The sequence below is a fragment of the Suncus etruscus genome, chromosome 18 (genome assembly GCF_024139225.1).
Source record: "Suncus etruscus isolate mSunEtr1 chromosome 18, mSunEtr1.pri.cur, whole genome shotgun sequence".
Classification (NCBI taxonomy): Eukaryota; Metazoa; Chordata; class Mammalia; order Eulipotyphla; family Soricidae; genus Suncus; species Suncus etruscus.
In genome coordinates, this window is record NC_064865.1 from 14,451,084 (window position 1) to 14,476,774 (window position 25,691).

Sequence of the window (25,691 nt, forward strand, 5' to 3'; positions counted from 1 at the left end):
AAATGTAGTAGTTTTTCTTTGAGCTTTGATCACATAATGGAAAGAAATATAATAAATGCCTATAAAGAAAGGCAAAATGCCAACTTTGTAGACTTCTGACAGAGATTTCCAGGTGAAAACTTCAAAGGTCTACTAGACTGTGTCTAAAGCAAGGTGAAATATTAATGCAGATTATCTGGAATTAGGAATAATGGAATATTAAATATTAACAAGCTACCACTTTAAGAAACTAAATAATAACATTTTGAAATAGTTCAGAAGGAATGTATAACTCTAATAAAAATAATTAAATTTCCATTTTACCCTACTTATGCGGCAATGATTTATTATTTTTTCATTAGAAGATAAAAAAGTTTATAAGCAAACTCTTTTATTAAAATCTATAAATAAAAATAGAAAATTTATAAACCTTTGAATTAGGACAGAAGAAAAGCAAAAATGGCACATACCCTTCATCTTTTCCATTAATTTGCCTCTGATTAACTTTAAGACTCTCATGAGCAAATTTTAACATTTCTGTAGGGACAGAAGATATACAGATGTCATTGGCTAAGTATCACATAATTCTTTCCAGAGGAGGACATATTAGTTGCTCATTACCTACATACTGAACACAGAATTTTCTATGTCTTCTATCGATGATGGGAGTTGATAAACTATCTGTGAAATCAAATGTTGTAGTTTGTTGGTCCATGAAAAATTTATACTGCCACAAACTCATTTAAGTTTTACATTCAATACTTTTATTTTTACAAGCTTTTCAAAGCTCCTCTGCTCTATAAAACAACACCACAATAACTTATTTTACAGGCTGTGTATGCATCATTAATATTTCCTCTGGGAAGATGTCAGTGTTCCCAAATTTGTACAAATAACATAAACATAAAAACTTGAATAACTCAAGGGAAGTTTTATCAAGACTCAAAAATGTCTTTTCATTTTAAATGTACCTTTGTGATTCATGAAAAAATATTTGGGGGAAATAGTAAGTACTATTTATTTCATTTATTTAAATCTTTGTCCTTCATTTTTATAACAATGTTACTCCTGTTTCTACAAAGAAACTTATAATTTATAAATATTTTATGGTTTATTCTCAGTCTCTGAGACTGAGATACTCTCCTCAAGACCCCGTTTATATTCACATAATTCATCTTTGTATTCTATTTAACTAAAATGTTTTACATGACAGTAAAACATTCAAATATATGGTTCGCAAAATGTTGAACAAATTATTGCCAAAAACTTGTTCAAAGTTTTGAAAGTTGTCTTCAGATTTTACTTTTTATTAAGGTAATACATTATTTTGTTGTTGATGTTTGTTTGGGGTTCCCATCCAGTAGAATACGGGGCAAATTCCTGCCTTTACACTCAGTGGATCACTCTTAGCATTTCTCAGATGAACATATGGGAGAAGGGCACAGGTAACCTCATGTAAGACAAGCACTTTACATGCTATACTGTCATTTTCACACACACACACACACACACACACACACAATACTAAATTTATAAAAGTAAATCTCAGGATTCTTCGCTGTACCATTAATGCAAGTATCACTTCTGGTACACCATGTGTGTGCGTGATTTAAGATAAAGATTTCAGAGGTAGAACAAGATAATGTGTACTTAGTAATGACCACTGACAAAACACTATCTTAAGAATCATTTATCAGATGTGTATCAATATTTTTATTTGAATATGAAAGTGCTTGAAAATATTAGCTCTTATAACCATACAATTAAGAGAACATTACTTTGCATTTTGTGCTTCCAAGGCTTACAGAGATTTAGAGTTTGAATTTTTTTTGTTTGTTTTGTTTTTGGGTCACACCCAGCAGTGCTCAGGGGTTACTCCTGGCTCTACACTCAGAAATCACTCCTGGCAGGCTCAGGGGACCTTATGGGATGGCAGGATTTGAAGCACAGTCCTGCATGCAAAGCAAATGCCTTACCTCCATGCTATCTCTTCAGCCCCATAAAGTTTGAATTTAAATTCTTGTTGAAAACTTTAGTGTATGAATGCCATTTCATGACATAAAAGTAAGCTATTCCTCTTTTCTGCTGAGCCAGCCTACAGACACCAAGGACTATAATCTCTCCAGGACCCACACCCAGCAAGATGTCCTCTTCCAACGAAGGTGGGGCCAATTCCTGCCGTGTGATTGGGAACCCAGAGACTTATAAAGAACAGTGACCATGCTCTCTGCCTCTTTTCTGCTGAGCCAGCCTACAGACACCAAGGACTGTAATTTCTCCAGGACCCACACCCGAAAAGCACAGCCGTGGAGCTACACTTATCTTGTAACCTCTGAATTCCATTTCTGCACATTGTAAGAAGCAATCTACAGCCTTACCAATGGAGTAATTTTGCAGTACACCCCCATATTTACAGAAATCAAGATGGCTTCTCTAATGATCTAAAAATTAGGAAACCACTAGCTCTTGCCAGGTATAGGATTTGGGGAGGCCCCATACCAGAGCTTTTCTCCCTAGCCTGGGGAGTGCTGGGAGGCTTGGCAGGCCCCCAGCCATCCTTGTCTTTTTCCCCTGACTCCAGGCCTTCCCTGGGTGCCAGCTCAGATAGCCAGAAGTGGGTTCAGGTGGACTCTTAGTGGTCCTCTGTCTTCCCCCCTCCCTCTGTACTCCAGGGGGGAGGTGCATGGGGAGGAGGGTGGGCAGACATCTGGCTTCCAGTTTCCTCTTTGATTCTGGAGACCAGCTCTTGCCAGGTATAGGGTTTTTCTCCCCTGGACCTCAGGCCTTCCCTGGGCGCCAGTCTAGGTGGACTCTATAGGGGTCAACAGGCTTCCATCCTACCTCTCCCTACACTAATGGGAATGTGCTCTGGGAGGAGGGTAGGCCGTTCTAGCACTGGTTTATATTGGGACAGTCACTAGAAATTTTTCTCCTTGTTTTCATATTGATAGTATTGTATGCATATATTTTACATATCCATAATATCCATCTTGTATTGTGACCTTGATACTGCCCTACAAAGCTCATTTCTAATATTTTACTGCCTCAGTTCCAACCCTTACTTCCCCCCATCTTCCCATGTAGGTGCAGCTAATGACATGAAGCTCACCACATAGAATGATAAGTGCAGTTAGAGAAATAACTACACTGAAAACTATCATAACAATGTGAATGAATGAGGGAAAAAGAAAGCCTGTCTTGAGTACAGGTGTGGGTGGGGTAGGGAATAGGTAGATCTGGGAAATTGGTGATGGGAATCCTGCAGTGGTGAAGAGGGGTGTTCTTTATATGACTGTAATCATACAACTACAATTATATTTGTAATCACGGTGTTCAAATAAAGATAATTAAAAAAAAGAAAAAAATGTAAGCATTCACTTTTTCCTTCTATATTACTAGAACACATATTGATTAAAATGTAACTTTATTTGACTGTAAATAGAACCCATTTATACATTGTAGCTTTAAAATGCTATAAATATAATTACTACATATTATTTTATGCCAGAAATTTTTATCTATCAAAAATTGCATTAAAATATTAGAATGAACTTTTCCAACACTTAAGTATTAAGAATGAAGAGCTGCAGCTGAATAAAAGGTAATTTGAAATATAGCTGTTATAACTTTTCACAGAGATAAGGAATAATATATATATACATGTTTATCTATTGGTACATGCATACATATGTTGTGTATTCCATACTGAAGTTCATGACAGACTGAGAAAAACAGCAGAAATACTGCCAAGTGTATTTTCTTAATGGGGAGATGAGATTTGGATACACCAGCTGGGCTTAGGAATTATTCTTTTATTTTTTTTGTTTAACACCCTGAAGCACTCAGGGTTTACTCCTGGCTCTACACTCAGAAATCAAACCTGGCAGGCTCAGGGGACCATATGGGATGCCACTGTCCTTCTGCATATGAACCACTGTCCATCTGCATGCAAGGCAAATGCCCTACCTCCATGATATCTCTCCACTCCAGTAATTAATTATTCTTGACTCTGTGCTCAGGGGTCATCTTTGCGGCTTGTGGGGCCATGCAGGATGCCAGAGACAGACCATAGCTAATCGGCATGTAAGGCAAGTGCTTTACTTGTACTATCAATCTGACTCCATATTTATTGTTTTCTATTAAACATTAATGTATGCAAACATACATTTGCACATAATAGATGCACTAATCCTAAATTTATATTTTCAAGAGTTTGACTTTGATAGAATATTTTCTTGGTAAGTTTTTTTGATTTGGGCCACCTAGTGCTTTGTCAGCACTGTAGGTGCCTGAGGGGCCATGTAGCACTGGGGATAGAAGTGGGTCAAATATGTGTGAGATTAGGGGGAGTGCTGGGTAAATTGATGGATAAAAATGAGCATTGATGAAGGGATGAGTATCAAAACATTATATCTCTGAAATTCCATCACAAAAATAAGTATTAAATTAAAAAAAAAGAATTTGGCGCAGGAACTATAGGATAGAAGGTAAGGCATTTGCCTGGCATGCAGCTAAATTGGGATTGGCTTCCAACCATCCCATATGGTTCCCTGAGCCCACCATGAGTTGATTCCTGAGTGCAGAAGCAGGAGTTAGGCTTGAGCACTGCAGGATGTAAACCCAAACAAATACAAACACAAAAACAAAACAAAACAACAACAACATTCTATCTATTAAGCTATTTCACTTACTGTAAATCATTTTCTTGACAATAAAATTTCTTTTGAGAGGTGGGTACTGGGTTAGTTTACAAACAACACCTTGACTGACTCATGCAGTGTGACCCTCCTATAAAAAAAAAAAAAAGGAAGCGTGCATGAGGTGTCTGGAGACTACTTTCAGTCTGTGATTGTTTGGAGACTACTAGCTATTGGATAATAAAATTACTTGGCTTCACACAAGACAAACATAACTGCTCTACTACTTCTCCAGCCTCTCAAAGGTAAGCTAGTGTCACTTCAGTTGCTCAAAAAGAAAAAGTTTATGCTTTTTGTCTATATAGGCATGTGTTATATTGCTGTAATTTATTGTGTTCTGAAAATTGTTTTGTTAATCATTTTTAAATTAGAGGATATGACATACTGAATCAAACAAGTATATTGACACCATATTTCCCCCATTCACTATGTTTTCTCTATTATGTTTTTGGTAATTCTTAATATATATGTGATTTTTGTACATTATTATATTTATAGTGAAGCGAGATCAATGATTTCTGATGCTACTACACTCATGTGTTGCTATTAACACCAATGACAAATTCTCATGTTGATATGAAAATTTGTGGATATATGAATAAAAATGCACCAATCTAGAATATATAGATTAATATAAACACTTATGTATATGCAGTTCAATGGTTATTGTACATGACTGCATATGGGCAGAGTAGCACTGTGGAGAAAACAGTAGGAGAAAGACTTATACTCACTAGTATAAGACCATGAATATAGTCAGAAAATTCTTCTCTTGTTCAGACTGCTTCTCTGACTGGTTATTCTCCATATCCTCCCTATCCTTAGGCTTCACAGATATCAAAGACAAAACAGTATTGAGATTATGCCAATTAACTTTACAATGATAAAGTGAAAGTAAGAGTTATACTTTTCTCCCTTTCAAATCTAAAGCAAGAAGTGATTAAATATAATGAGGAAAGCATGCTGGCTAAAAATTATGGAAGTTATAAATGCAAAGGGTAAGTCTTTTCAATATCATGTATAATAATTGTTTAATAAAATAATTCTGTCAGGCATGATAATTTCTCTATTGTATCTATGACATTAAATCGATAATCTTTTGAAAATGTTTAACTCTCACTAAAATCATCTCCACTTTATAGCAGGAAATAAAAATGTCAAAATGAATAGTATCTATGAGGATTCCATTACTCCTTCTATAGGTGACTTTAAGGTTTTAAAGTATTCAGCAGTGGAAGTAGCTGCACATATGATAGAAATAGTAAAATAGTAAGAGTACTATTCTTGGAATTAAAGCCAAAAGGCAAGGCTGAATTGCTGCAATCTTATTACAAAACTTTCAAAAATGATAAAATGTTACTTATGGGTGAAAAAATAAAGTAATGTATTGTGATGGAATTCTTTTCTATTGAAAATTTTGTGCATATTGTTGAAATGGTAGAAGTTGAGTACTAAGTACTCTTCATTGCTAAAGTAATGTAATTCATTTATTTTTAAGTCTGCTTTTTATAAGACACTACTAAATAGCATTGCATACTATGAAGACATAATTTGTGAGTCTATTGTTATAAATGCATTTTTAAAAGAAATTGCTAATCATACCTGCTGTCAGCAATCACCTTCCTATTAGTAGTTATGAATTCTGAGTGAACACTTTCATAAGCAAAAATATTACAGTTCACTGAGGCCTAGAAAGTAGTTTGCTTTTTTAGCAATAAAGAAAATACTAGAATCATAATTTTAAAATAAAGAAAAGTGATAAGCAAGCTATTAAGGAGATAGAGAATGTATGGATGTTTACATTCTTAGAAACTAATTTTGAATAAATTATTTCTTTTTTAAATTAATTATTTCTTGTATATTGAAGCTCATAAATTATTTTAAATCAGGTATATTGAAAAAGCAGTTAATTGGGGCCTGAGTGGTGGTGCGAAGTGGTAAGACATCTGCCTTGCACGTGATAGCCTAGGGCAAATAGCAGTTTGATCCCCTGGCGGACGTCCCATATGGTTTTCCAAGCCAGGAGCAATTTCTGAGCACATAGCCAGGAGTAACCTCTTAGTGTCACCAGGTGTGCCCCCCCAAAAAAATAAAAGCAGTAAATTGAGGTTGGCCCTGATTTCAGTGTTGTATGTCTGACTATAGTTAAAACATCTTTATAACTATTGAGTACTTATGTATTTGAACAAAACTTAGAAAATGTGCAAATATATACTGTGAAGAGAAAAATAATGGACAGAAGGTTATATTTGTCCTGCATGACTTCCATACTAAAGTCAACTATATACAGTAAGTTTGTGGAGATAAAAATATCTCATGAGCAGAAGATCAATATATTGAGGGTCAAAGATAGGAAGCTCTTAGTTTACCATATGCATCATCATTAGTGGTAAGTTATATATCTTTCTTCTATATTTATTAGATATATTTCAGATTAATTATGATTCCTGAGATTTGATAAATAATAGATTTGGCTGTAGAAAAAATTTAGTTGAGTATGAAGGTGATATATTCAAAGTGAAATGTACCTGTGATTAAAAAATGGCTATTACAATTATTAATTATAATGCAAGAGTAATTCTGCATGTTTTTCATAATCAAGCAAAGATCATTTATAAGATGCATGGTTGTTATTCATTTATTTTTCTGTCAATCTAAAAACTCCCATTTTTATTTATTTTTTAATATAATTTTTATTTTGATCATAGTGGCTTACATATTGCTGACAATAATATTTTAGGTACATATTAACATAAAATCAGAGAAATTCCCATCACCGAATTGTCCTCCCTCCACCTCCGTTCCTGTCCTGCCTTCCATATCCTCATCCCTCACCCCTGGGGCTGCTAGAATAAGTGGTCCCCTCTGTGCCTAGCTTACTACTTAGTGGAACTGTTTGGACTTGGTACCTCCCTTATTTTCCCCTCTAACTGGGAGGCGGGACTAGATAGTTCAAGTTATGTGGTCTTGTTTGAAGAAGAGAAAAGTAATAAACTGGGGTAAAAATCAAATATGCCGAAAATGGGCAGAGTCCTTCTAGAGGCTCTCATCCTCGGTTTGAGAGACAAAGGGGAAAAAGAAGGTGAAACACCCCAACAGTACAAAAAGAAGTGTCAAATAAAATATCCAGTAAGCACTCCAACAATAAAGATAAGCACCACATAAAAGCCATGGTCTTGAGATAAAAAACATGGCAGAGCACATAAAGAATGAAAAGAAGAAAAATAAATATAAATGGAGACAACAACTTCAATAACCACACCGAAACAAAGAAATCGACAAAAACTAGATAAATAAATTAAAAAATTGTTTTGAGATATTTGCCTTTTTTTCTCCCTGCTGCACAGACACACTAAATTTTGGGGTCATTCGAAAAGGAATTCCCTTGGCCTAAGAGATACAGGGTTTCTCCACCCTTGGAGTATATTGTCATGGGATTAACTATAGACTCCTTTCAGGTTCATTTGCTCTCCCCTAGGTGTTTTCGTGGTGTTTGGAAGACTTCTGCTCAGTCCTTGGTGATAACATCAGACCTCTGTATCTAGAAATCTCGGTATCTGCACAAGTCAAGGAAACTCCCATTTTTATTTTGTGAATTAAACTGTGTTGAAAGACAAAAGTTCTTCCTAAAATCATAGGAAATGACAGAGTAGTCTTTGTGTTTGCTTCTGAAGCCACACCTAGCAATGCTTTCTTTGTGGTTAAGAATCAGTCCTAGAGGTGTTAAGGATTATCTGGGATACTAGAAATTGAACCCAAGTAGACTCCTACATAGGAAATAACTTTACTGTATTGTCTTTCAAGAAGAACAGAAGTGTCACAAATTCCAAACAGCATTGCATATTTAGATTGCACAAAAACAATAATAAATAATTTTCACTATTAAGTTATTTGGGATTTTACATGATAATAAATTATAACATATTTAATAACATAAAAAAGTACTTACAATTAACAATTTGCAGATGTTTCATATTAAAAATTCATATAATCCCAATGGTTGTTTTCGGATAAAATTATTATTATTATTACATGTAACAATATGTTTTTATGCTCAGGTAGATTAATTATCTTACTGAATAGCATTAAATTAGATTGTAATAATTTAAAAATATGTTTCTTAACTCCAATTTCATGGTTATTTTTCTATGTACAGTTATAACAAACTTTTATTAAATTCTGTGAAGATCTTGAAGGAAATAATGAGCTAGAAATTCTTCATGCATTTTAAGTAGGACTAACCTCCCACAACCTTATGTCATAGAGATATTTGCAGTTTAAAGAAAATTATTTTGTTTCCTATAAATTGATTGCCCAATGATCTATAAACTTCCAAAGAAGACATGAAATTAAAACCGCAAAATGTCTGCCTGGAATTTACATCATTTTCCTCACAGAATTAGAATGAAAGCACTGGGCAATTTTTCTTGGTCTAAGAGCTTTATGAAAATCGACTTTTAGTATTGAGGACATAATTTTTAAATGACAAACATTGAAAGAAAGATCATCTACTCTGTTTATAATATTGAAAAAGTAATTTTCATCTTCATATTTAGAAATCTCTGGAAGTGTTAGATTTATAAAATGATTGTGACTTTGCAAAATGACATGAACCTTTGGCGACTTTGAATGTTAACATCTTAGATTATTATTCCTTTGCTTAACATGTCACAATGGAAGAGAATTTCCACTGTACAGTGGATTGAATTAGGGAAATCTCATTAAAATTATGAATTCCTCTGAAATATGATAAAAATTCTAGAGTAGTTCTCATTTCCAGCTAAATGTACCATATGTCCTCTAAAATCCTGGCTGAACCAAGTACATTAAAAGGGCAATTAAAATGCTGTCCTGTGGTGCTGAAATATTAGTTCACATATGGCATTCCTTACCTGTAACACTATTTTAAAATTTTACTTGGTTTCTTTCATAAAAAAAAAAAATTTTAAATTGTTTCAGAGGTTTATAAAGGTAAAAATTGAATCATTTTTACTAACTAAACATTGAATATTTTACAAAAGTTATGTTGATTATGTTCAACTTTAAAGTTTATCTACTATTAAAACAATTTCTCAAGGAAACTATTCTTACTTATTGGTACAACTAAAATAACTGACAGAAGAATATGAATTATAATTATATGGCTAATGAAATGACTAATATATAATATCGAACATATGAAATATAAAAATAATTCATGTGCTGATAATTAAATGATACTCGTGAAATTACCACATATCAACTTCCATTCTTTCCTATACTATGAATTCACTAAATTTTGAAGATGCTATTAAAATTTGATATGTAATTTATCATGTGCCTAATACTTTGAGATTAAAATACTGTCTTCACGGGGCCGGTGAGGTGGCGCTAGAGGTAGGGTGTCTGCCTTGCAAGCGCTAGCCAAGGAAGGACTGCAGTTCGATCCCCTGGCATCCCATATGGTCCCCCCAAGCCAGGGGCGATTTCTGAGCACTTAGCCAGGAGTAACCCCTGAGCATCAAACGGGAGTGGCCCAAAATATCAAAAACAAACAAACAAAAAATAGTCTTCACAAACTAACTTCTCATAGCATAGATAGAAACACAAGCAAAACATTCAAATGTTTAGATTTAACATAGTTTTTTTATTATTGCAATTTTATATGTATTTAAGTATTGCAAATCATGTAAAAAGTGTTTGGCATATAGTAAATATTCAAAAGCTTTAGCTTATTTTATCATTACAATACTAATATACTCATAATAATCATCAAATCATTGCTGATAATTTTCCAAAGAAACTAATATACTTATAAGATTTCTTAGTTCTGGGGGCCGGAACAGTGGTGCAAGCAGTTAGGTGTCTGCCTTACCTGTGCTAGCCTAGGATAGACTGTGGTTCAATCCCCCAGCATCTCATATGATCCCCCAAGCCAGGAGCGATTTCTGAATGCACAGCCAAGAGTAACCCCTGAGCGTCACCAGGTGTGACATCCCCCCCAAAAAAAGATTTCTTAGTTGAGTGATAATTATAAGAAATATATTCAGTATATTTACATGAAATAAATTTACTAAAATGGAATAACATTGTTATGTTTCTTAATAATACAATGGACGGGGCCAGAGAGATAGCACAGCGTTAGGGCTTTTGCCTTGCATGCAGCAACCCAGGACAGATGGTGGTTCAAATTCAGGCATCCCATATGGTCCCCTGATCCTGCCAGGAGCGATTTCTGAACACAGAACCAGGAGTAACTCCTGAATGGTGCTGGGTGTGACCCAAAAGCCAAAAAAAAGGGGGGGTCATCTAAATCTTCTTTATTAATTATTATTGTTGTTGTTATTATTATTATTAATTATTATATTTTTATCACTAGGCATTTGTTGCCTTCATTCTCAGGGATAACTTCTGGCAGGCTTTGGAAACCATTCGGAGTGCCAAGGATTGAATCCAGGTCAGGTGCATGCACTTCAAGCTCCTTAGCTGCTATACAATCTCTCTGACTCCTCTACTTTTCTTTAGAAATTTATATTACTTTATATTTTTTTTATATTCAACAGTTTGAGTGAAATCCTCAAGTGTTGACCAAGTGAAACTCTTTTGTAAATAGTCACACTTCACTTATTAACCAGAGTAAACATTATGTATCACAAATTTTACCTTAGCTTCCTCTTTCTTCACACATTCCCTTAGGAAATGTAAATCCCCCTAAGGCTTAATTAGCATAAGATAGGAATTTGTCTGTTATTTGCCCTTGTTCCTATTTTAATTGTTCCATTTATGAACAATAAATGCCCTACTTGGAGTACAATCAGGGCACTCAGTACATGAGAGTCCCCGTCCTTATCCTTTTCTCTATTATGTCTTTCCTGTTGACTTAATCCTTGGGACATCACTGCTTTAGGCCCATTCACCCTGGACTGGACACTAAAACCTAGTACTACATATCATCCTCCAGGACAGTCAAGAGTGGTCCCTGAGCACAGAAACAGAAATATGCCATGAGCTCAATAAGGAGTGATCCAAAAACAAACAAAAAAAGTATATATCAGGTGGACCTAAGATCAGGTTAATTCACTTAACAAATCATAGATAAAGTTAATTACTTAATAAATTGTATATACTCAATAAATCACAAATCAATAAATCACAGATAGAGGAATAAAGTAATATTTAAAACACCTCTGACAGAGCAGAAAATAATTTCGACATCTATGAATTTTTTTAAGTCACTGAAATAGAGATTGTTCAAGGAAAATCTTTTTGTTGTCTGGGAGAAGAGAAAGAGAAGGTGATAGAAAAAAGCATTAATATTTACTCATTTGACAGTGAAAAAAGCCTTTTCTAAGACATATCAACTTTAAAATATTCATTAAGAAAATAAATTGATGAATCAAACTAGAAGTAGATTAACTGTTGATAACGTTTGCATCTCTAGTGGACTTTGGATCTGGGATGTCAAGGAGCTCAGACAAAACAGAAACAAAAACAAAAAGAGGACTGTCATGTCCAGCATGCAGCATTTTAATTAAGAGGTCTTGCTTATATATTACAGAACAAAGAAAGACCTTCAGGTCTGAAGGTCTCGGTGAATACAGGTTTTATTTACTTCCTGAGAGTAGACCCCCAAGCTGCAGTCTCCTAAAGTTCGTACCTTTTCAAGGGGTCATGTGACTGGGCATTCAGCGAAGGGCATTTCCAAAAACATAAAGTTCAGAACGTTTACCCTCAGATTAGATTGTTTTCACAATTCTTTCTGATTTCCAGGTCAGGTCCGCAGATGTTCAGATGCCATTTTCAGCATGCCCTTCAATAATAATCATCAACACTTATAGAACATTATTGAATAGTATAGTTTTATTTTCTCAGGATATTTATATAAAATGTTTAATTTGTGCTAAGAAAAATGCATACTGATAATTAAAATTTTTATATTTAAAACATATTTGTGTCAATCAACCTAAATTACACTAAATTCTAAGTTAAGTGTAACATCATTTATATTATGAGAATTTACAATATGTAAATAATTTTAAACTTAATTCAGGTACAATTTGCACTTGAGTTTTACAGAGCTTAAGAGTATAATTCGGTGTTTGAATTCATTATCCCAATGAAAGTGCTGTAGAAATAAAAATAATAGAAACAGTTATCTCGCAAATTTTCATATTTCTTGGTAATTGCGTATTTCTTTTAGATTTTGGGTCACACACAATGGCATTCAGTGCTTACTTCTGGACCTGTGCTCAGGGGACCAGAAGCACTGATAGGGATCAAACTGGGATCAGCCACATACCAAAAAATGCATCTTATCTTATTCACTATCCAATTATACCCACCTTATCGGTTTCTTACTATCCTTTCTTCCTAATTTGTTTCCAAATATCTACTAAGGCAAAATAATTGAAATTATAAAGTATACATTCTTTAGATTCCACCTAGGTTCAACCATTAATTTCAGTTTAATATTGGGGTGGAGAGTGTCATTCTCTGATTGAAACTGGGTCACCTGTGTGCAATAAATGTACTCAGCCTATTGGACTGTTTTATTTGTCCCTTGTATTTCTTTATTGAAGCATATTGTCTCAATAGATGATTATGATATTTTGTATACTCATTCATTCACTGATATCTGAGTTTTAATATCTGATATTTGAGTCAGGTAAAATCAAATGGGTAAGTAACTATTCACTATAAAATATTGTTACATTAGGAGTTCGGCTGCATTTAATGTTTGCTCTGATTTTAGTTGCCAGGTGCTTCAGACTCAACTAATGTACATTTTTTTTCTTGTATATATTTTTCCTGAACATTGTTTCTAAAATAAATTCCATGCTTGAGCTGTATCTAATGAAGTAATTCATATTAGTTGCATTTCTAGAGCTCTTTTGGTACAAGAATACAAATGGAAATTTTCTATAAGCTTATTATTAAGATATAAATCTTTTAAATGGACTATGGTCTAGATAGGGAAACTTTACAAATATTCAGATTTCTTTGTTGAGAAAAGGTCAAAACAGGTTGGAGTTAGATGACTTTCCTTTCCTCTGATCCAATAGCTCTGACTTTAATAGTTATTTTATGCCTTTTTATAGAACATATTTTCACTATATTCCAAAAGAGTTATATTTTCTTTCCCTTCCTCTATGCCAAAAAAAAAAGAAAGTTATTTTACTAGACTCTCTTTAATATGAATTTCTGGATATTTTTCAGATGAGATTCGTAAAATACGTTTTTTCCTCAGGATTGTGGCCCAAATATTTCTTATTTCATTTCTTATATGGGTAAAGATTTAAAATAGACATTATTAGGAACAGAGAAATATTACATTTTCAGCATATTTGAAAATATAATTCAAATTATTTCTTGTTTTTAAATTAGTTTTATTAAATTATGAAAAAGTTATAAAGGGAATAATGGATAAAGTTAAAAATTTCTATGTATATATATTGAAAATGAGATCATTTACTGATCCCATATGTATGTACACTAAAAAGTTGAACACTATGACACGAGAGATCAGAATAGACATAATTATTATTTTGCAGATGGTGACAGCTATAAGACAGGGACTATAACAAATATCTATCTTAGTTACTGGGGTGATATTTTATTAGGCACAGAGAAGAATAAGAAGGGGCTATGGGAAAAGTCAGTGGTATCATAGGCTTTGATAAAATCTTAACACATAGACTTTGAGACACCAATAGATACCCTTATTCAACATCTTGATATCATGATCACTTATTTTACTGCTAAAGCAAATTTATATATCATCTTGTACCTGTCATCTCATTCTTATGTACCAAGAAATGAAAGTTAAGCTGTGAAAACTGGAAAGAGAATCAGAGTTCATATACAGTTTGAATCAATTGAGCTGGTGTGGGGAGAACAATGTTAAATGGCTATTTTTCTATATGTATTTTTGTCTCCACTAATCAGATACTGGGTTTTGCCTGAAATTTTATTTGTCAAGTATCTGGGTATTTGGTTACCAGGTTTTAAAACAAATTTTAAGTATAGATTATACTAGTCTCATCATAATTGCTGCTTTATTTTATGAGGATATTCTTATTTAACATAATGTAATACAAAATGTTTCATTTTATATTCTGACATTTGCGAAACATCCTATAACATGCAACTCAGAAATCACACTTTTTAATTTTTATCTAGTACTTATTAAGTTACAGGAACTATGTTAAGAAAATAATTATAAACATTACTTTATTTAATTTCTTAACCAAGTGAGTAAGGTACTATTAATCCTTATATTCTAAAGATACCTTGAATTGAAGAGGAAATAATTTGTTATGATTTGACATTTGTTAAATTGCAATGGATTAATCTGTTTAAAGTGGTTATTATTATTCACTGCACATTGTGTCAAGATTGGTTCAGAATTTGGTACTCCATAATTAGGAATAAGAATATTTATAACTGTTCCATTTTGATATGGATACACATTGATTATCTTTACCAATTCTCCCTTAGATTTTCTTATATTGGGGCCACACCCAGTGACACTCAGGGGTTACTTCTGGCTACAAGCTCAAAAATTGCTCCTGGCTTGGGGAACCCTGTGGGATGCTGGGGGAACAAACCTTGGTTTGTCTTAGATTAGCGCGAGCAAGGCAAATGCCTTACCACTTGTGCCACTGCTCTGGCCCCAGATTTTCTTTATGTGTTAACATTTTTTTGTTAAATATTTGAAAAGCTTAAGATAATAAAATGATAGAATACATAATGTGAAAATTGCTTAAATACATATTGTAATTAAGAGATACCAAATAGCATAAAGGAAAAGTGTCAAACTCAGTTGACTTTCTTTTTTTTTTTTTCATAATTCTGAGAACTTTATTCAGCAAAGGCTCCACACAAATGATTGAAAGGAACATTCTCTTGAGTGTAGTGTAGTATGTAGTGTTTTAGGATCACTCTATATAGCAGATAGCCAGAGCCACCATTCCCCAAAACGTCATGTCCACTAACAACAGCAGTTGAAACTGGGAGGCTGGACTTTTGGAGGTGGCTGGACAAAACCATGCTGGAATTTTGCCTTTGCCTCTGACACGAGGACAGTCTTGAGGCTCACCACTCCAAAACTGCCCTTAACCAGTCCCCTGATGAGATCAAAGTCTGCAAATCACTTCTGGTCCTGCTCATACACTTTCAGGCAGAGTGCTGGAAAGAGAAAATGCTCTTCACATAGATAGGTGAATCCCATTCATAATCCTGGAAGGACTGCGCAGGTCTCTCACAGATTCCTTTCTGTAGGCACCAAATCGGCAGATGGCAGAGGGAGCTGAAGCCGGCTTCAGACTTAGAAATCATCTTTCGGATCATCATCCCCCGAGAACGAGGCAGCCTCTGAGAGGCTGAAGCAGGACAGAGTTCTGGGGATCTCTCTGGGGCCCTTCATGGCGTCAATGAGCATGCTGCTGCTGTGAGATATGTCTGCTTCTGTGGTCATTTCCTGCAACACAGCTCGCACAGCTTTGCTTTCTTCCACGTCCTCAGGAACCTCAACGGCATCTCCTTTACGAACCAATTCCAACCCGATATCAAGATTCTTTCCATTGCTGGTGTCATATAAGTAGATCTTGGGCCACGTGGAGACCCCAGACTGGACGTAGCTAGAGATCTTGGCCACCAAGGGCTTCCAGTCCGCAAAGTGCATCAGTCTCTCGAACTCGTCCAGGGCTGCTTCTTCCCACTTTTCGCCTGCAGGGGCGATCTGTGCCAAGCTACACTGGATTGCTTGAAATGGAAGGCTGAGGAAGTCACTCCTGAGTTTCCTGAGGTCCCCCAATGGGCATTCTCCGTTATCTCCAAAGTCAACATAGTAAGGTCCATGTTTCCATTTTCCAAGGTGCCAAGGACCCGGGCTCGATACCAGGAATCATTGGAAGGTCAAGGCGCAGCTATGATGTCACCTCCATTCACAGTCAAGTCTTCAGGCAAGCTATTCTCATAGTGCTGGGTCATCTCGCTTACGAGCTTGTCCAACTGCAGGCTGCGGGAGCCAACGATCTGGATCCAGAAGTGGTTTGGATGTTCCGAGGCAGAGACATACACTGCCAAGAACTCATCAGCGTGGAAGCTGAAGTCAGGGCTGGGGATTTCAAACATGGGCGTCTCTGAGCTGGTCCTATCTTCAGGCTTTGGAGAGCTATCGTCACGGGGTTTCTCCCAGGACCCTTCTTCTGGACCCACGCCAACACAGTCACTGCTTCTGGTGGGAGGAGGACCAGCTGGCGTTGACACCCGCATCACGTTTCTCCAGGGAACCGGCTCTCCTGCTCCCCCAGCCTCGGCTACGTCCTCTCTTCTGACACTGATGGGCTGTTTGCGGGGGACTCTGGTTTCTGCGGAATGAACGATTCTTTTCCGAAGTTCTTCGTCTTCTGAAACTTTCTCCAGTATCAAATGCTTGGCCGCTGCCACTTCCTTCTGTGTTCCTGAGATTTTGATAGGTCTTGATAGCAGTAACGACCCCTCTGGTTCTTTGTCGCAAGTCATTTGAGCTCCGGAGGCCTTACAGATAGAACGGATTGTCTCGCTGCCTCTCCCTATGGTCCTGCCCACAGATCTCTGGGGAACGGAGAGCTGCTCAGACACCGTGCTGTTCTCCGACAGGATTTGATGGATCGCGGCCTTGGCCTTGCACACCTGCACGGGAAAGCCGCTGATGAGCAGCACTCGCTCATCGCCCACATCTTCCGTGTCCACGTTGATCCCAGCGACGGTCTGCTTCAGTTGACCTTCTTAAAGAAATAATAGAAGACAGAATTCATTAGAATTATTATCAAAAACCTAAAATTCAGACTTGGCATCTTAAATGCTATGCATTCATTTAAAAACTAATTTTTCAGTGAAAAATGTATTAGGGGCCAGAGAGATAGGACATATCTTGAATGTAGCTGATCCCAATTCAGTCTCCGGTATTGCATATTGTCCCCCAGAGCATCAACAGAAGTAACTCCTGAGCACTGTCATAGGAATAATCAGTGTGGTCCCAATCACACCACCCTCCGTAGTTAAAAGATTATTACTGGTTTTATGGAATATTATTCTTTACAAAATACACATTAACCACCTTTGAATTTGAAGACATCCAGGAAATAAATGCAGTTAGCTAGAATTATGATAGTCTGAATAGATGGGCCTAAAAGGTGATTTAGGGACTATTAATTACTAATTAATAGTTTAAGGAAAATTGCCTGGGCCCTATATTCACTCCTATCTGCCAGAGGAAGACATACCAGAGACTTTTGTATAAGCTGCCCCAGGCCCCTTTGTAAAAGCCTAAACAGGTTTATTAGCATAGATAGGCAACGTTTTTGTTGATGTTTGCCCTTCTTCCTGCCTTCCTTCTTCCTGGTTCTAAACAATAATAACTGCATAGAAATTAGTCTAAGAAGTTAATCCCAAAATATTTTTACAGATCTGTCTTGTTTTCTTAATCCTCATAAAAAAATGCTTTACTTGTGGTAAACCATACTGGATAAAATAATATGAAAGAAGCTTTCTTTTGATTGCCTTATAAGAAATTTAGTAGAAAATTGTTAGTCTTGAGTAATATTATTCATCACAGTATGTATTAACAAATATATAAGGTTTTAAAGAAAAGTAGATATTAGCTTTACTATACAATATCTTATTCCTCATGGTTCAATTTGACATAATTAGACTAAAAAGTTAGAAATATTTTATATACAAGTTTATAAGTAAAGACATTAAGTTTTGCACATGACCTATAGCTCATATTGAGCTTATATTTTTCTAATACTGTAAAACAGCAGTTTTAATCCAATAATTATCACTGGCACCTTAATGTTTGTATTAAATATGCCTTTTATTTTCTCAGAGTTTAAAAGGTCTTTTACAATGGAGGAAAGGCTTTATTATCTCAACAGGATTTGATCTGGAGTTCTAGGCAAAATGTGCATGTTATCTCTAAAAGGTGGGAAATGCTAGGTTGAAAGCTTATAATTATGATGTTACCTTTTTTCTTTGAGTGATTTAAAGTGAAAAAGAAAGACCTTAAGATCATATAGCTTCCAGATGCTCTTCTGGAACTTTTCATTCACACTAAATTTTGGCTACTCTATGTCCTTCTTCCATCATAGGCATCATTCCTTCTTTCATCAGAGGCTAAGGGCATTGTAGGAAAGAAAGATGCAATCCCTAATCACAAAATTAGCTTCCCTAAAAACTAGCCTCCTCGTTGGGTGGTTTCAGAAATAACTTTATTCATATAAAAAAAAGTCAATATTATTTCTAGCACAGGATATTACTATTTAACAACTGTGAGTTAGGAACATTGGAATAAAGACAAATAAGTGCGAGATATATAGTTTGGTAATTGGAATGGCAATCTATATTTCTTCTGGAAAGGATAATAAATAGTAGGAAGCTTAGTTGTCTTTCCTGAGAAGTGTATGTGTCCTTTTTTCTATACACACTATTCTTGGCACTAGGAAGAATATTGTTTAGCACAGTCATAGGATACATTTTGGCAAAGGAATCTTGTCATTGCTTAATTATATAATGAATGTTTGTAAATCTCCATACAACAATTTAAATTATGAATTATTTTTATTTTTGCCACAACTTTATGTCTTTAACTGAAATTATTTTTATAATAATCTATTAATCCTAATTTCAAGTTCCTAATATTTTCTATTAATTTAACAGAGTACAATCATCTTTCAAACTGATGTGACATCAGTTTGATATCAATATTCTGAAAGAACATATGTGCAAATGCATATACAATTTAGAAGCATATATTAGAAAACATATATTAACTCGAGGAAAATCAGTCAGGTGATAAAAGAGATTTTACAAAAAATACATAATCTCACAAACATTTGTACAATTTTTTATTTTAAATTATTAACTTCTTTGTGTTTTCTTGTTGCTTTTTGCAAGTTGTATTTTGGCATTTATTAGAAACTAATGAAAAATAACTTAATAAAATCATGCAAATTTTCCTATATATAAATATTATAGTAAATATAATGTAGATGTTTTTCAATACAGCAAGTACAAGGCATCTTTGTATTAGTTGTAGTTGAACTTCAAGGGGTTCATGGAACTGGGGCTATGTGTTTTTTAATAATGGATTACATGTTATATAGTTTTATTAGGGTGAACTGTATCTGAGGTGGGAATATATTTGTTTTTGATGTGTCAATGTTTATTTGTGGAGAAAATAAATGAATGCTGTTATAAGCTCCAAGCAAAGATGGTAAATCACAAGGAAAAAAAAATCTAAGCCTCAAAGATTTAGAAAGAGTAAAATTCTAGCAATATTTTTTTCTCTTATTGTTGAGGTGAAATACAGATGTCTTTCACATACTCATGGCATATCCAGAACTGTACAACCTTTTCAATTTTGGTGCTTCTAGGCATGCTTTCCAGGGTAGCCTTGAGTGTGCTTCCCCCACTGGAGTTAGTTAATTGTTGGTGCTCTCTATTGGTTGCATATCTGAATACAGCTCTCATATATGTTTCATTGCACATATACCTGACTATGTGATACCAGAAATCTGACAATTTGTTGAGGTTTCCGAAATCCCAGTCATCAGAGTTGTCAGAATTGTGCCTATTATATGTAGATGGTACCAGAGATTAAATTTATTGCCCCATGATTTTAGTACAGTTGGTTTTGCCACTGAAGAATCCTTAGGCTCCTATTTGTGCCTTACAAAGTACTCATTCTCTCTCTTTCTCTCATTCTTTTTCTTTCTCACTTGCTCTTTCTCTTTCTGTGTAGCTTTTCTTTATTATGACCACACCTTGCAGTATTTATAGCAATATTTAATATAATGACATTAGTATAGATAGTAATATTGTATAATGACAGAAATATTTTGTCATTACATATTTTTTTGTTTATGTTTTGCTTTTGTGCCACACCTGGTAGTGCTCAGAGTTTACACCTGACTCTGTATTGAGGGATCTCTCTCATTATTTTAAGGAAAGGATTTATTAAGTCTTTATGAATTACAAGTTATTATTGTTTGGGTGTCAGTAAGAACATGCTTCAGCACCAATATCTTCATACTTTTTTTTTTTTTTTTGGTTTTTCGGGCCACACCCGTTTGATGCTCAGGGATTACTCCTGGCTAAGAGCTCAGAAATTGTCCCTGGCTTGGGGTGACCATATGGGACACCGGGTGATTGAACCACCGTAGTGATCTTTCCTTGGCTAGCGCTTGCAAGGCAGATACCTTACCTCTAGCGCCACCTCGCCGGCCCTTCAGACTTTTTTTTTTATCTTGTAAAAGATATTCTTGTATTTACTGGTAGCAATATAAACTGCTAATTGAACAAAGCCTTTTTAAGTTTCATTAATATGGTTCCTAAATATTCATATAAGGATCTTAATAAACCCACAGATGTAAATGTCAAAAGTATCTAGTGATATTTAATTGAAAAGACTTTGGTGGATATTGTGAAATATGCTAGAGAAATGTCCAGCCCCGGGTAGCAACAGTTTTGAAAAAGTTTAGTTCACCTTTGCTTGTTTCAAATGTGGATTGTGAAAATTACATGAGATTGTGAAACTGGAATCTAGAAAACTTTGTAAATTGGCATCAGAAATAAAGCCAGTAATCAGTGTACTGGTTGTAATTCAATAGCCTACCAATGGCTTTCTTTTAGGAGGAGATGGGAATGGGGGAAAATTAAGCCATCGAATATTATCTTTATTAATTTGAGAATGCAGTTATCGGTGCATAAACGTGGAATTTGGAATTATTTCACACTATCCATACTCAATAATTAATACTTTTGAAAATATTCTTCAAAAATATGAAAAAAATGCTGGGAGGCCTGAGCAATGGTCTTTACACTAGTATAATAATATTTTAGAACTTGTTTTGCACATGGCCAACTACTGAAAGTAAGCCCTGGTATTTAATTTGGGACCCCTAACCCAGAAAACAAACAAATGAAAGTGGTAATTTAAAGAATTTAAAACTGTGTTTCTTCTTTCTTAATAGCTAGTTTTTTTAAATACAACCATAATGTTGTATTTTGTATTTTAATGCAACCATAATGGTATTTATATTTTAAATACAAACATAATGGTATGATGAATAATATGAACTTGACACCAATTTTATACTTAAAATGTCATATTTCTCTCCTCCCTCTCAGAAATTTCTCTCTCACTCCTTTTCTCCCTCCCTTTTTCCCCCTCACCCTCTAGCACCAGGTGGCTCTCTTGAGCTTTACTTTCTATTTACCTTCTATGATTCAGAATTTTGAATGATTCAGATTTATCCACCATTCGTAGAGTGATAATCCCCTCTAAGTATCCTGAAAGGAAAAAGTCAGCTAAATCAGAAAACTTCAAAAAACTCCAGATAATCACACTATTGTAAAAATGTTGTACATTTTAATGGTATATTTCTTACATATGCTAAAATATGCTAATATATTGTTGGAGACTGTTTGGCATAACTAAAAGCCAACGTGACAATTAGAAGAGGCTGCCAGCCTGAGCAGCTAGCAAGATGTGGCCTTTGCCCTTGGACCTAAAGAAAAGGGGAGTCACTGCATTCCTCAGAGCTAGGGGAGTCGACCACAGGCACCAAGATGTTCCCATAAAGATAGAGGCTGGTGGGCCTGGGCAGAGATTAGATCTTATACTTTGTTGCTCTAAGACGGTATGGGCCTCATGATTGTATGGGCCTCATGATTGATGAATGCCAGCTTCGTGATGTACAGCCTTGTTAATTTTGAAAAAACATGATGTGCCTGTGGAAAGTTACAATTATTCCAAGAATGCCTTGCCCCTTTCTCTTTGTTTGGCCTGACTATAAAAGGCTATCCCCCTCCCCAAACAAACGGACTCTTGATCGGAACTTTTCGCCTTGAGTCTCCTTGTCTTCCCAAATCCCTCTTTTCTTTCAGACTGGAATCCCCTTCGTGAACCGTGAATAACTGTTGTGGTCTCCAGCCTCTCCCGCGGGTTGGGATCGAGGTCCCTGGGGGGCCGCAATATATAGCAAGTATGCTCTTTCTAGTTCTTTTCTTTTTTGTCACAACTGGCAGTGCTCAGAATTTACTCCTGGCTCAGGATCTTTTCTGAACTCAGGGATCTTTTCTGGTGATACAGGAGGGGATATATGGCATATTGGGAAAGGAATCAGGATTGACTTTATGTAAGACACATATGCTACCCACTGTACTATTTATTATTCCAGTCCCCATCTATCCTCTTAAAAAAATACCTTGCATCTATTTTTGTTTGTTTCCCTGATTCCTAATCTATTCATTGTGTGATGAATCTTGAGGATATAGACCTTGAAAAGATTAAATGATTCATTGACATGCTTATCTATTACAAATTTTTCTGGCCTTATATGTTTGATCATAAGAAAGATGAATGCTACTGAATTACATATCACATTTAAATTGTACTAAGTCATAGGGCATTTTTCCCCCTATATGAGATCCACAACTTTTTGTTTTTCTTGGCACAACTGGAAAATTTTGCCACAGTGTGTTTAGGTAAAAGAATATTAGCTTATTTGTATATGGAAAAGTGGAAAATAATTTCATGGTATCTGTTTTGAAGGGCATTTTTAAATGCAGGACTCTATGCCATCACCATCCTCTGTTCCTCACTTTAGTATGGTATGCAAATCTTTGAGCAGGAAGGCTGAGATGACCTTGTCTTGTCACTAGAGTGTCAGATGAGGCATTTTATTTTCCTGTGCATTACTGGACAAATTACTGTCAAGATAATACCAAAGTACAATAAAACAAATTATATCTGAGTAAATGTACATGCTATTAAAAAGTCAGGGTTCCAGTCAACATTAAGTACCTTTTAAAACTAGACTAATGTAGATAAGTGAAGCACATTCATATAGGGAAGGGAAGGATCGATAAATTAAAAATTCTCATCTGTCTAACATAACACATAATAAAAATCTTTAAATCAAAATGCTAGTGAGAATGATATTCATGCATCTAAACATGACTACTGAATGTGTATTTAAAGTGCATGTATTGATGATAGAAGAACCTAGACTATGTATCTTGTTTAGTTTATTTTACCTTATGTTTATTTATTTGGCTGGTTTTGTGGTCATAGTCAATGATGGCATAGTCTAATGCCTTTATGCTCAAAATCACCCATGAGGTATTGAGGGGCCAAGAAAACTGCAGGTAATTAAACTATACAGTCATTTATGAGTCTTTTTTAAAATTAATATATTTATTTAAGCACCATGATTACAAATATGTTTGTAGTTGGGTTTAGAACAACCCCCTTCACCAGTGCAACATTCACATCTCCAATGCCCCCCATTTCCTTCCTTCCTCATCCCCTGCCACTTAGTCTTCTTGGAGTGATGAAACATTTTATAAAATAAAAATGATTCATAGAATGATATTTATTGGCCTCACAGGAACCTCTACTAATAAACTTTAACTGGGGAAATATATTAAGAATATAAAGTTTCGGGGCCCGGAGAGATAGCACAGCGGTGTTTGCCTCGCAAGCAGCCGATCCAGGACCTAAGGTGGTTGGTTCGAATCCTGGTGTCCCGTAAGGTCCCCCGTGCCTGCCAGGAGCTATTTCTGAGCAGATAGCCAGGAGTAACTCCTGAACACTGCTGGGTGTGCCCCCCCCAAAATAAATAAATAAATAAATAAATAAATAAATAAATAAATAAAAGTAAAAAAAATGATTCTATATTATGCCACCTTTTCATTTTACTCTTTATTTTCTGGATTTGAAAATTCATCATATTTTTCCCCTAGGGTTATTTGTGTACTATTCTCCATACATCTTCTTAAGATAAAATGCTAAAATTAGATTCATTGTCATGCTAAGCATGCATACATATTTCTTTACAGGTTTCAATATTTTATATAAATAAATAAAAATAATGTTAAGCATAAAGTCTATGTTCCTAATCTACATTTCTTTCTACATGGCATTTTCTTTTACCAACAGAACAATTACTACTACAATATTATACCAGCATATAAACTAAATTCTATCATAGCTAAAGGTCTCAGCATCAATATATTGTGTAAGTCTTCAGAATTCTGTGCATACGAATATCAGTGCAGCTACAGTTTATGTAGCTTTTCTTGACTTTAAAAATAGTCTTCATAAAAAAAATTTCTTATACAAATTCATTCTCTAATCAAGGTCAACTCTTCCCTATCTCAATGTCATGGAAAATTTATCTTGGTTTGAATTTAATTTATTTATTGTATGAGTCTTAATTAAAAAATTCTTTACTATGAAATGTTAGGAGCTGGAAATTTCTTTACTTTTCTCTTTATTTTTTCTCATAGGCATATACATTCTAAAATATCTAGAAAAATCTAAATAAAACATAACCAGTTTTATAGACTTAAAATAGTAATTCATTAACTCCCATCTTTGTTTATTTTGTTATATAGAATAGTCTGTTTCCTATTGACTTGAAGAGCAAATAATAGCAAATGTTAATGTATATTAATTAATACTACTACTGTTTCATTTTAATAAATAAAACTAAAAGTATTATATGCATAACCCAAATAAAAAAAAACAAAGAAATGGAAAATTAGGGGCCAGAGTAAAGCAGCACCAACGATGTTTGATTCCAGGCATTCTATATGCCTAGTCCCCAAACCTGGCAATGAGTGAGAGTCAGGAGTAAGCCTCAATATTACTGTGTGGCCACAAAAGAAAAACAAAAATAAAAAAAGAAAGAAGAAAGAAGAAAGTAAGAAAGAAAGAAAGAAAGAAAGAAAGAAAGAAAGAAAGAAAGAAAGAAAGAAAGAAAGAAAGAAAGAAAGAAAGAAAGAAAGAGAGAGAGAGAGAGAGAGGAAGGAAGGAAGGAAGGAAGGAAGGAAGGAAGGAAGGAAGGAAGGAAGGAAGGAAGGAAGAAAGGAAGAAAGGAAGGAAGGAAGGAAGGATGGAAGGAAGGAAGGAAGGATGGAAGGAAGGAAGGAAGGAAGAAAGGAAGGAAGGAAGAAAAGACAGAAAAAGAAAGAAAGAAAGAA

The 25,691-nt window shown here is 34.9% G+C and overlaps 1 protein-coding gene across 1 annotated transcript in view; it reads right to left on the reverse strand.

Annotated features, from left to right (window-relative positions):
• Window positions 1-15,606: 15,606 nt before the first annotated feature.
• Window positions 15,607-25,691, reverse strand: part of LOC125995720 (tudor and KH domain-containing protein-like) — a 14,048-nt gene continuing 3,963 nt past the window's right edge. The window contains 2 exon segments of the mRNA XM_049764730.1: window positions 15,607-16,508; window positions 16,511-17,425. Coding sequence (XP_049620687.1) covers window positions 15,982-16,508; window positions 16,511-17,425 — 1,442 coding nt within the window. The 3' untranslated portion in view covers window positions 15,607-15,981.